This window comes from Ambystoma mexicanum, chromosome 1q (assembly GCF_040938575.1).
Source record: "Ambystoma mexicanum isolate Mex_15411 chromosome 1q, UKY_AmexF1_1, whole genome shotgun sequence".
Taxonomy (NCBI): domain Eukaryota; kingdom Metazoa; phylum Chordata; class Amphibia; order Caudata; family Ambystomatidae; genus Ambystoma; species Ambystoma mexicanum.
In genome coordinates, this window is record NC_090922.1 from 1,445,734,136 (window position 1) to 1,445,747,592 (window position 13,457).

The 13,457-nt window shown below is 45.2% G+C and overlaps 1 protein-coding gene across 9 annotated transcripts in view; it reads left to right on the forward strand.

The window, feature by feature from the left end:
• The window catches only part of RNF220 (ring finger protein 220), an 856,068-nt gene that overhangs the window by 680,831 nt on the left and 161,780 nt on the right, over positions 1 to 13,457 (forward strand). For all 9 annotated transcript variants that reach the window (XM_069642322.1, XM_069642324.1, XM_069642323.1 and 6 more), the window contains one exon: positions 1,019 to 1,061. In XM_069642322.1, coding sequence (XP_069498423.1) covers positions 1,019 to 1,061 — 43 coding nt within the window. The remainder of the gene's footprint in view (positions 1 to 1,018; positions 1,062 to 13,457) is intronic.

Below are 13,457 nucleotides of genomic sequence, written 5' to 3' on the forward strand. Positions count from 1 at the left end.
CTACCCGAGTGGTTTGGGTTTTCTTATTATTTCTGTTGTCTGTTCTGGATTCTTTGTCTTTTGTTCGAGGCATGATGTGTGGGTTGTGTTTCTTTGAGTGGGTGTCCTCTTTAGATTAGTGTTTTTCCTGCGGGTAGTTGAGACCTCGATTGGTGGGACTTTATTGTTCCGTTTGTTTATTGCGGCTTTCCTTTTTGGATCCCATGTGTTTTTTATTACTTTTTTGTTATTTTTATTATCCTGGTGTTCCTTTTGGTTATAGTTGTTGATTGTTGGATTATGCGCAAAGCAAACATGAATACATTGTGAATGAATATGTGACCACTGGCATATATTGGTGCAGTCAGCATGGACATGTAGTGATTGTGAGGGGGATGTGTTCCTCCTTTTGACTGGGATGGCAAAGGATTCTCACCCATGGGGTGCGTGCTATATGTAGTCCTCGCTATGTTTAATCCTCTGGCTTCTACTTTGGCCCAACATAGTCTCAAGCTTTACCCATGCCACATTGGGGGTCATTCAGAACAAGCGCAACTAAGAAAAAGCAGAAATGACAATCTGAATAGTCCTCAGCAAATGTCTCAGAATGGTGGGTGATGATTAGGGGATGAGCTTAGGATGGCTTAATGAATATGTTAAAGTGTGTGTGTGTGTGTGTGTGTATATATATATATACATAATTTTAGCCAGCCATAAAAGTATTTTCCCCTGACGTGAATAAAATGTTATGGCCTGATAAGTATTATACAAACGTCAAAATTGCTTGTTTGTGTTTGCCCTAAAAAATATTTGTATCAACCAACTCGAAGATCTTTCACCATCCAAGTCCTAGGAGTGTCCAAGACTTGGCCTAGTCGGACTGTGGCCTTTGGAGAAGGCTGGTGTAATTTCTAATTGTGATGGGTTGGTGAAGGAGCACTTTAACGAACATTCCTTCCCTTGGATGGGAGCATGTGGACAGTATCACTTTGTACTTTTAATCTTTTTTTTTTTTCCTCCCCCCCCCCCCTTCTTACAGACCTTCCTTCGAGTGAGAGCTAATAGGCAGACTCGACTGAATGGTGAGTGTTCCAAACCAATTTTGTTTATTGCAATGAGGTGATCGCTCTGTAAGTGTGCATTAATGCAGCCCTAAACGATGATGTTTTAAAACAAGTGCTTAAACAGAGTTGTTTCTTTTTATTTGTATTTGTTTTTTGATGAGGCCACTGGTTCTGTGGACATGAGGCATTTAAAATAAGGCTTTCAGTTGCCCTATTGCCTGATTATCTTTCGGGGGGGGGGGTGGGTTAGCACTTTGGTGTTACAAAGGTTGCAATTTTGTGTGTGCGCAAAATCGCTATAATTGGAGTGTCAGATTTTAAGTCCAAGCTCAACTAGTTGTCGCTGTGGTACGGGCAAACCTTTTATTTCCATGTGTCACTTTTTGACCAAGACTACATAGAAGTGATTCGATATGCCACGTCGCTATTCAAATTGATTTCCCCCATAAGCAACTACCAGTATCTAGACCAGTGACAATGTGATTTTTTTTTTTTTATCACACTAAAATTAGTATTATTATGCTATTTTGAGCGTGAACCTAGCTTCAAGAAGTATCTGATTGCTTTGCAACGATAGTGAGAACAACATGGTGAGGAGAGCAGAGGAACAAGGGTGTGAGAAGCTAACTGGAGAAGGGGGAGGTGGGCAATTTGTCAGCAAGGGATCTCCAAGCAACCAAGGGAAAAACTGTGGAGATCAGATCACCCAGTCCAAGGTAGGGTGTGTGTAGCTAGTTGTTAGGGCGGGGCCATTCCTTGAAGAGGAGGGCCTTGAGCTCCTTCTTGAACTGTGGAAGCGAGGAGGAGAGTCTGAGGGCAGGGAGGAGGTTCCAGAGTCTCACAGTGAGGTAGCTTGGGGACTTCAGGGTAACAACATTGTATGTGATGCAATGGATTTGAAGATGGTACAGGCTTACAGCAGGAGCCAGTACAGTTCGATGAGGGTCGGGTGATGTAGTTAAATCTGCGGAGTCCTTTAAGTCCTGCTGCAGCATGCCGGATACATCTCTGGGTGCCAGGGTAGTCGCTGGAAGGCCTTACAAAAGGGAGAGACCAAGCCTTGGACAGCAGATCTGAAGTTGTTTTCTGTGATGAAGGCCCCAATTTCTCTCAGGAGAGATTGGTACCAAGCTGTTGTAAATCAAAGTAAGTGACTTCAATCAAAAGTGTGGAATCTTGAAGAGATGCACATAGACCATTTCAACCCAGCATTGCATTTTAAATTCAATAAATCTGTCCTTGAAAAAGGCAGGAAGCATTTCAGAGGTTGCTTATTGACATGTTGCCTTCCTTGGTGTCTGCTAATTGATATTTCTAAATGTACCCTTTCACTGTATCTCCTTATTTTAGAGAGTTCCATTGGTTCACAGCCAAGTTTGCTGTATAAAAGCCAAAACATGCGTGCGCAGACGCACAGATTTCTAATAGCAGGGATGTTTGCCCTTTCCCTAGCTTTTGTCTCACGGTGGCCTCTTACTCTCCTTTCGTCATTGTAGTAGTAGTTAGCGCCTTAACGGCATGTGTGGGGGGGATGCCCAATGGAGACCTCGCTTGTGGAGTGAGGTCCAAGGTATGTAACATATGTCTGAGGGATTAAAATACGTATGTGTATTAGGCTGAATTAGGGATTCAGGTGTGATGACCGATCTGCAGTAAGCTACCCATGATGGTCAGGTATGTGGATGGGTGCTGAGAGGTGGTCAAGGGAGAGCGCAAGTAAGAGAGACTCAGTATGTGTCCAGCTAGACCGATGTATTATTTCTTTTTGTCATAAGACATAGCTGCATGTTAATGGCAGAGATGCTGTGCTTTGTTTGTTTCGTGTATGGAGGTGTATGCCTTGCTCTGGAGAATATATTGGGGAGTTACTGACGGTGTCAAAGCCTAGGTATCGTGAAGGTGCGCGTGAAGTGGGGGAAGATCATCTGATTGCTGGAGGGAATAACCAGGTTTTGAGGGCCTTTCTGAGGAAAGGTAGTCCTTATTGCAGTGGATGCTGAGTGGCAGTGAGTTGCAGAAGGTGAGAGCTTGGACGGAGAAGGAGGATCCTCGGACTCTCTCAGCTCTGGTGGAATTGAGTGTGGTCACAAGGAGGAGTGCACTGCCAGCTCTAAGGTTTCGGATGGCTTATTACTGTGTAAGCTTGTGTTGGAGTAATTCAGGGCCTGTCTTGTGGATGAAGCGATGTGTAATGCACATGGCCTGGAAGGTCGCCCGTCGGCTCATAGTAAGCCAGTGGAGCACTCTGAGGGCAGGAGTGATGTGTTTTCTGGGTGAGATGGCATGGAGGAGTCTGGCTGCAGAGTTTTGGATCCGCTGGAGCTTTCTAAGGTGAGAGAGGGGAGCGGCCGGATAGAGGCAATACGAGTCTAAGCAGGAAAGGATGATAGCCAAGATTGCTGAGATTTGGTGAGGGTTGGCAAGCTAGGGGAGGATTAGTCTGCGGATGATGCAGAGGTGGTAATAAGTTCTGGATACAGTGTTGATATGGTGAGTATTGGATCTCATTCCAAGGTGCATTCCTGGCTGTCTACTGGTTTGGATACTACGGTGGGGGTCCTAAGGAGGGTGGTGTGAGGAACCTGAGGGTGTCCTCATTTCTTTTACCCCTTGGTCCTCCTCTTAGGTGGCCAGGGAAAATCCAGTGCTTTTGAATACCGACCCTGGGGTGGATATGTGAGGGAGGATCACCTGGGTGTAGGGAACTTGTGGAGAAGACATCCTTGGGTGAGACGTGGTATCCCCATTTCCCTTTTCACAATGACCCTTCCCTTCTGTCCCCCTAGAAACATCACCTCAGCACTGGGACGAGGAGGAGACCAACTAGAAGGACCCTCATTTGGGTGAGGCCAGCATATATCCGCCGTCTTTTGTTAATGCAGACACACCTTAGTCAAGTACCAAGACGAGAAGGAAACATCAGTTATGCACATTTCCTTTCATTCAAACCTCTTCAAACACCACTCTGGTACTGAGACGAAGAAGAGGGTGATGGAGGGGGGGGGGTTACAGGTAGAACAACTACGCACGTCCACCTAATGGATTCTGCCACGGTCAGGCAATTAGCCTTAATGACCCACACCTGAAGTCACTTGGCATGCCAAATGGATATAAAAATCCTTGCCGCGCAGCAGATGAGGAGACGGCCTAGAGAGTGAAAGCAGGTCACAGGATGATGGCCTTGAGTGTGAATGTGGGCTGAAGAGAGAGGTGCCGGAGACACAGGCGCTGGTAGCTGTGTCGCGCAGGAGAGGTAGGGGGTGCCGAGGGCGGCCGCAAGAGGGTCTGGAAGTTCTGCAGGCCTCTGTGTCGGGTGCATGCAGCAGGAGCTGTAGGACGCCAAAGTACTCCAGAAGCCGTGAGACTCCAGGAGAATGAGGGGTGCTTGCTGTGGTCACCGCAATTGAAGAGCGGAGCTATTGGAAGCCGGAAAGCAGGGCGAGGAGTGGAAAGAAGCCGAGGGGAGCTGCTGCATGCAACCAACCGGTAAGTGGAAACAGGGATCCCTCCTTTCGGGGCGCCTCGCGAACTTGAAACAAGAGCCTTTGAATATTGAACAAAATGAAACTTGTTCCAATCACTTTTGGATGCTGAAATAAGTGGTTTTGAATACTGAACGAATTGAGACATTGTAACCATTTTTATAATACTACACACAGCTAAAGCAAGTTATGAGCACTCATGAATGAGCAGATACCACGGAAGGAACTGTTTGAGACACAAGTGTTGGGAAATCCAAGAGAAAACCAAGAAGGGTATGAGATGTGAGTCTAAGTATTGGCCAAGACTAAAAGAGTTCAAGGAACTGCAGGTTAAGAGGAAACTTATATTGGCCAGTTGAATACAGAAAGTGTAACAAAGTGCATGGTGACCAAGCAAGCTACGTTAAAGTGTTCGAGTGTGACACTGATGCAGGAAACCAACTTCACTGTCTAAGGAAGGCAGTGGCCAATTGTTGATGGAAAGCGGTCAAGAAGGGGTATCGGTTGCATGACCTGTACTAGGTGGGGCCTGTGGTCCGAAACCTGCGCCTAGACCGACTGCCCCTTTGTGGAAAAAGCCAAAGAAGGTATCCATGAAGAGGCTTGTGGTTGGACAGCTTCATATGTGATTTTGAAGTCAAGAAACAGAAATGTTCTATGTGAACCAGTGAAAAGTACTGAGGATAAAAGAGCGGGGAAGTATCCCAAGGGACTGTATTGTTTTCTTTTGAAAGCTGGAAGATTTTTAACTCTCTGGGAAGGGATCGCCGATTATATTGTGAACTTGTGGAAGGGGAATTGGATTACAAGCCAAGAGCCGGAAGAAGCTCGGAACATTATTCTGAACACTGACATTCCTACACATTGTATATAGTTAGTTGTGAGGGCAAGTATAGGTTTTGGATACAGACGGATGTTTGATTTGGACTTTGTTTTCTTTAGGTAGGAAAATCCCACCTTAGCATAGGGCAAGTTGAGCCTCACTCCATCCTGATTCTTCACTTAATAAAGCTTTTTGAGAACCAATTTGTGTCTACTCCAGGATTAAGGAGGAGGTGGTTAGCCATTATACAGTGGTCGATTTCAGAGGAGCAGGAGACGAGATCAGGATGGGTGGAACAGGGGTCTTGGGAATCTTGAAAATTATCTGAGTGTCATCTGTGTAGTTGTGGCAGGTTAGGTCATAATAGCAGATGAGTGCGGGAAGGGGGCTTATGTAGAGCATGAACAGGAGGTGGGACAGGGAGGCCCCCTCTTGGATCCCGTTGTAGCTAGGGCTGGGAGTGGGAACAGAAGGGAGAGGGGGTGTGACTTGTGAGCTGTTGCAGAGGAAGAAAGTTCCATCTTACGGCGGAATTTCTGATGCCTAGAGAATAAAGTCTGTCCGTGAGCATGGAGTGGTCGATGGTATTAAAGGCAGCTGAAAAGTCAAGGAGGCTAAGTGCTGCCCAGCTTTCTGAGTCTGCCGTTCTTTACATGTCGCGTGTGCGTCCAAGGGTATGCTTGCCACTGCACAGAATGGGAACATGATGTACCTTTTATGTAGAACAGTTTTGAATGGATTGGGTCCTCCCAATTTGATTTCAATCCAGCAACGCACAACTTAGTCTCGGCCTAGTATGCAGCGCGCGATTGAAATGCTTATGTTTATATGTTGGATTCAATATTGAGATGGTACACCACTCATATCACACCCCCTTTTCAAATACACCGGGTCACAATGGACCATGAACCAGGCTGGTTGGTAAAATATAATATTTATTTATTTTAAAATTCAAAAGAAAGCATACAATTTTTAATGTTGGGCAGCAATCACCAATGGGGTGATAATAACAATAGGAATTGACGCAATGCACTTAGTTTAACCTTCTATTGACACATCTACAAAACACCAGCAAATAGGAGCACTTTTTGATTTTAGGCAAGATAGAACTTGAGTTAGAATTTCCCCCTGCAAGGTTCCCTCAACCCACAAATAATTAATTCTATGTGGTTAAACAGAAGCAGCAGGCAATCGGGGAATTACTAATAGAAAACAGGGTAGTCTCCGCCTTGCTCTCAACTGGTTGGACTTCCAAGGGAATGATGTCCGGTTTATGAGGGGAGGTTTACAATGTCCAAAAACGCCCACATTTACTCTACTGAAAATCTGATTTTGCCAAAAACATGCTTTCCTACAAGTACAATCTCTTGGCAAATTATACACACAGGTTACATATTATGTGCACCTCATATCAGTCCAATACTCAAGTCTGTGCGACCTTGCTTTGCCTTTCTGATACATTTTGGTAATTTTAAACCTGAAATATTCGGCCAAAATTTTCCTCAATTTTATACACCGATGCGAATTATCCCCAGGAATGTACGTACAAAATGTTATGTTTGCAACACTAATACTTTCCTTGGAATCTGTCATATTTTGTAACTTCTGTTCCCCATGCGGCAATGAGTTCTACCAAGTTTTAAAAGGAAGCCCATAAATTATATTTGAAACTGCTAACTTTTTACATTTTTACTAATTCTTGCTGCAGAGATAGTCTTTAAACTTTCTTTATGAAATAGTCTTTGTGAACAAATGGCAGTTCCGTTGTTTGGTCATTTTTAACTTCAACTGCTGCCAACTGTCATTTCCTTCAAAGCAAGGTGGGAGTTTCTCATCTTAATTGAAGGTTTTATTGCCCCTTACACTTGACATGTTAGTGTCCCAGGACTTCTATTGTCCCAGCCTGGAGCACAGACGAATGTCTGACGAGCGTGTGAACTTTCTTTGTCCTGGCAGTTTTCCAAGCTGGCAATTATCACTTACATGTCCTGGATTTATGGTGTATCTCCCTTCCTTGGGGAAGTTTCATGGCTGGCAACTGGAATGAATGGGTTTTCTGAGAGCTTGCAAATCCAGCATGTGTTTTAAACTCTTTAATTTCTTTTTCGTCCTGAATTAAAACAAACCTGTGAAAGAAGATAGCCTATGTGTGTATTATCACCACTAACATCCCTTTGCATTGCTAAGTAAGCAGGCTTTCATTCACAATTTATTTTTAAACAGGCCCATTTTTTCTTCAGTTAGCAAACCCCATTTTTCCACATGTGTTAAAACTGCTAGCATTTCTTTCTTTAAATTCAGTTTGGCAGCTCCCACACTGTATTTGCAGCTGTCGTCATTTCCTTGAATGCAGGAGTTTTATCTAAAGCATAGATACATTTGACACTGAAATTCAGCTGAAGCTACATAACTTTGCACCCCCTGTTGCACAGCCTATGACATCAAAGATAATTACATATTGTAATTACACACCTGGCTTAGCTTGCGTCGCATCTAGAAAGGATTATGATTCTTAGCATGTGCCACACTTAGATGGAATAGTGAAAGATAGCAGGCTCCACACCCAGACATAATTGCAAGCACATCAATGCCAACTAACCAATCCACTAACAATTTCATCCCTCTGCATACACCTCTCAAACTGTAACCAAACTCAACCACGAGGCTTAAACACAGCAAACCGCACAAACTTGACTACACTGCAACAACAAACAAGCTACTCATAGACATTCACAACAGCACACGATGACTACCGACCGTAAAACACCCCAAGCCCAGCCAACGGACCCATCGGCTGAGGTTGCCAACAGCACATCACTGCTAGCTTGCACTTTTCCAGCTCATTCCCACTAACTCACCCACCGCCCCCACTCTCCCTTTTTCAGAGCCGCCAGAGCGCCAGGCAACCACTCCGGTGGGGATAGTGTGTGCTACAAATATCCTTTAACATTAACCTTAACATAACTGACCTGGCTCAGAGAGTTAAAGTATCTTTGAACTGCTGAGCCTGGATACATTTGGAAAGAAATAAAGTCTTCCCGTGCCAGTGAAAGTGAAGTTGCTAATTGATTTCTCTCAGAGCTGGTTTGACTGGGCCTGTCACTCAGGAATTATGCCTGGTTTTAATGAAGCACAGTGAAATATCCTGGGCATAACGGGGCCTTTTTACTCAGTGGTTTCAGAATGAACAGATGGCATTCGCGTCAAAGCAGCATTTTGAAAGGGTGAAAATGTTTCATTTTGAAGGGGAATTTTGGGTTTTCTGCCAAGCAGTGCTGCCTGTTAACGTCACTTAATTCCATATGTTTCAGAACACACTGGCATATTTTTTCAGTGTGTCCCCTTGTTCCATCTTGCCTGAAGCGTGCTAGGCAGGATGGTGCAGCCATTGTTTTGTTGCTGCCAAAATGCAGTTTTGAGGTCCTTATGCGCACAGGAGCCAGCTCAGCCAGATTGCTGTTTCTTGCGCATATGCAGTTTAGTGATGTGGGGCAATGTTGTTGAGTGGGTCAATATATCCCACAACGTATTCCTCATCATCGCTGCCTGTTGACTCAATGTCCCTTGATGGCCTCCGTCTCAATGTCGACGTCATTGCTGGTATATAGTGTGCTCAGCAACCGTTGGCTTAATTTCCATTTTTCCATAAGAGCCATCGCTTCGGAAGATCGCTGCTTTGTTTCTTTCTTAAATCTGCAGTTATTCTTGAAAGAATATTGCATCTTTGGCATATTCGAAGCCCAAATCGGGGTTTAAAAAATGCCACGACTGCTGACGAAAAATGTCCTTTACGGACGGACCCCCATTGGGTGTGTCTATGCTGCCTTCGATCCGATCACAAGACATCGGAGTGTGAATCCTAACTTTCGATGACCGCAAACGTGCTGAAAAAGCATAGAGATAAGTTAGCTGCAGGTAGGTCATTTAAATCCCTTTCGATGACTCTGCCAAAGAAGCGATCTTTCAACAAGACGAGGGGTGTCTCTCCTCGTCAAAAGAAAGCTAAAAGATCCAGTCTAGGAGTGGGTCTTTTAAGGAAGGCATAGAATCAAACAGTGAAGACAAACACAAGTGGTCACAGTTCATGGATGTTTATTGAACTTCGATGGTTTGGTTGAATGCCTATCTAAACAGAAATCTAAGGATGCGAGCAAGCTACGACCATCAAATAATAACGCAGTCCTAGTCAAGTCTGTCAGAATAAAAGGCCCTATGCTAATAAACCTATTGCCAATCCTTAATTCTAAATAACAAAATGGTGTGGGACAATAGTGTATGCAAAAAGAAAAGTGTTCAAGGAATAATATGTCAAGATAATTGAGCAATTGTCTTTCCTTCCCCATGTTTTCAGCACAGGCTAAGGCTGCACGTTCGAGCTCTGCACACACTCTGGCTTCTCTGGCATGAGGATACAGTTCCAAGCATAGGTATCTCCCTCATTCGGGCTCGAATCCCTTTAGCACAATATTCACATTTGGTCTCCCACGTTCGGACTCGGACCGTGCAATCACTTTCTATGTTTTCCTCTTGATATCAAAAATCAAACACTTTTGAATGTGCAATGGATTTTGCTTAACCATCGCAGGACCACTTCAATTCACTTCACACAATATTCTTATTTTTCGTTTCTGCCACATCTTGGCTGGATACCTTTACCGAGATCTTCGATTCAGCACCCACGCAGCGCCGGACCACTCTCACTGTATCGTATCTTTCCTTCTCAAGTTCAAACCCTGATCAGTAATTTAGCTTTACTCGCGTCTTTCATCACATGCATTTAACAATGTTCGCACCTGTGCTCGTTATACAATGTTGCGGCTTGCAACCTTGACTTCAGCACAGAACGGTCTTGCATCGGCCCGCAAACTCACCGGCTGTGTTGATCTCTCTGGCACTCCTTTGTTCTTGGAGCCAAGGACGGCACCACAGTGGCTGCTGCTCCTCCCCCACTTGATTAGCTATGCCGGAGGGCCTCGGGTATCTCTGACGCGCAATGCAGGATTCTTTAGCCTGGTTTCCTGGCCTTGCGCTTTCTGATCTGCAGGGTTCTTGAAAGTAACAGTTTTCTGCTGTAGAGGTCAAGGGTATTTCCCTCCTTGCAAACCTTTCTTGGTTTGCTGTCTTTCTCCCCTCGGTCAGCTGCCTTCTCGAAACTGCTGTTCCTTCGTGTTTTGCCTTGCTCGGTGTTCTTTTGTGCTCCGCCTTTTATCTGTGTGGACTAGTTTAATGCAAGTCAGGTGTGAATGATTACCATTAATTGCATGACCATAGTAATGGGATGTCGAGTACAATGCTGAGGTGTGAGTCTGTTTTCTCCCGTAGCAGGCTGTCGGTGAGAAAGTGTTCATAAAGGGGGAAAGTAGGCAGTGGGTGGGGGGGTGAGTTTCTAAATATCCCATCGGGTAGGATGGGGTAAAGGTGTTACAGGGAGGGGAATACATCATCTCGCCATCTGGTGTCCCCCTCCCTGAAGACCCCTCACCCAGGTGATCCTCCCGAACTGGTCCACCGCCAGGAGCTGGATCCAAAAGCGATGGCTATGTCCTGGCCACCTGGATGTTAAATCCCCAGGGACTAGCGGGTGAAACACTGTCTGGTTTTTCAGTCGCCTCACTCGTCATCTTCATGATGTTCGAAGATGAGGCATCGTAGGTCTTCGTCATCAAGTTCCTCCCTGGGAATGGGTTGTTTGCCCGACAAATCTGCCTCACAACTTGAATGGGAGAGATTCAGACAAAAAATGCTTCAGGTCTTCGAGAATGCGGCCTCAACCCTCTCGAAGAAGAGAAAGTCATGCCTAGGCCAAAAAACACAGCAAACAAAAGGCAAAGGACAAAGCATGTGCGCCCTCGGGCCTGGGTGTTCAGGAGAAAACCTCTTGAGTTTTTTTTGGAGGTTCAATCGAGTCAAGAATAAACTCCTTTGAAGGCAAAATCATCGACGTTATTGATGCGGATAGTCGACCCATTAGATGATGAAGCCTTTGACGGCGTCGTAGACCTCGACACACATGACAAAATCCTTGGAGGAGGTACTACTACCAAAGAGAGACTTTTTTAAAGTCACTTTCTTCAGTTTATGAGGAACATGAGCCCTCTTCTGATTTAATTGTCATTTTGGGTTACTATATGGAACACAAGGTGTGCCAGAAGCTCTAATATCGGAGGAGTCAAGGATAAAAGACCTTCATAATTGACTGCACGTGGGATTGATACTTCTCCCGAAATTGAATTTGGAAGACCAGATCCCTCCGACCATGCAGATGGGTCGTACAGACAATGAATGTCTAGAGTTTTTGAATTTCTGGGGTGTAGTATACCTTCACCACATTTTGAGCAGAATTATCTGATAGATGGGACCCCCAAGAGGACCCTATCCTGCCCTTCCATGTAGCCTTACAAAGTCGAGTCAATGCCAACTGGAAGACGCCTGAATTAATAGAGCGTCAAGCAGTGACCCCTTTTACCTTACCAAACCTACGCCAGAAAGTCTGGTCGTACAGGCCGCCACATCCAAACACGCTGCATACCCAACAATTCTCCCTGACAGGGGTGACAAACTCTATGCTGCAAAGGCAAAAAAGGTCTTCTCTGCGGGAAGTATGGCCCTTAAGTCGGCAAATGCCACGTGTGCACTTGCTAAATTCACATTTACCATATGGGAATGTATATTGATGGCAGCTGAACATATCCCTGAGGGGGAGGAAAGAGACGGCTTCCTAAACATTGTTCTGGATGGGAAGGATGCCATGTGCGAATCCCTTCAGACTGGTCTCCACTCTGCTGACAGTATTAGCAGAGCTATGGCGGCTAGCACTGTAATGCGCAGATTGTCTGGTTTTGTTCCGCATGTGCAATCGAGACTTCTTAACATGCCCTTTGACGGCACACATTTATTTGGCAGCAAGGCTAATGAAGCTGCAGACCTGCAAAGCGGTAGTCCAATCCCTTAGTGCTGCAGACAAACACAAACTCGCCCTACTGGAACAACTTGGAGGTGCAGGTCCTTTCACTATTACTCCCCAGTTGGAAGAGGGAGAGGACTGCTGCATCAAAGAGGTCAGAGAATATTCCCCCGTGTTGGATGGGGGAAGAGGTGCTAAGAACGCCCAGGCACCGGCTATTTGCCCTAAGCCGCTGCATCAGCCGCCTCAAAACCTCTCTGAGGCCTTAGTCCACAAATCCCCAGTGGGAGGCAGACTCTCACAACATCTGCAAGAATGGTGGGGTATTACTTCAGATGCGTGGGCACAATAGCCCAGGGGCACTGCCTCCCTTTTCTAAAGTCCTCAGAATCATCCACCGGTAACAACTCTTTCAGGATTCTGGATCCACTCCTTGTGCAGGACATTTTGACCATGCTGGAGAAAGGTGTTATAGAACAGTACCTGTACCGGAGAGGAACAAGGCTTGGTACTGCCTTTACTTAATCCCCAAGAAGGACAGAGGATTGAGACCCACCTTGGACTTGAGACTTGAACAAGTTCCTCAGGAAAGACAAGTTCAGGATGGTTACTCTTTCTCAGATCCTTCGGGCTCTCCAACTTCAGGATTGGATGGTTATCATTGGACCTTCAGAATGCTTACTTTCCTGTGCCAATTCATCACAAGCACAGAAGGTACCTGAGATTTGCTGTTTGCGGTTCTCGTTATCAATTTCGAGTTCTGGCATTTCGGCTGATCTCCGCCCTAAGGGTTTTCACCAAGTTGATGGCTGTTGTGGCAGCGAGTCTGAGACGAGGGGAGAATTCATGTCTACCCATACCTGGACAATTGGCAGAACAGGTCCTCCAGCATCACGGCTCCACCTGTCACGCCCTCCACAGACTAGGCTTCTCCCCCCAACTTCAAGAAGTCCCACATGATACCATCTCAAAGGCTCCAATTCATTGGAAGATTCCTCAGTGGAACTCAATGACAGATTTTTCTGTATATCAAAGTTATATTATTGATGATTTTTAATTTTGTTATGAAAGCCAGATTTCAATTCAGCACACGAGGAGTTACTAATAGTTTGAACAGAATTGTTCTTCTCTTTCTTACCTTCAAGCTCCCTTAGAACTTTAAGCAGTACTTTATTTTTTATCGGACTTAGCGTTTTCAATTCTAG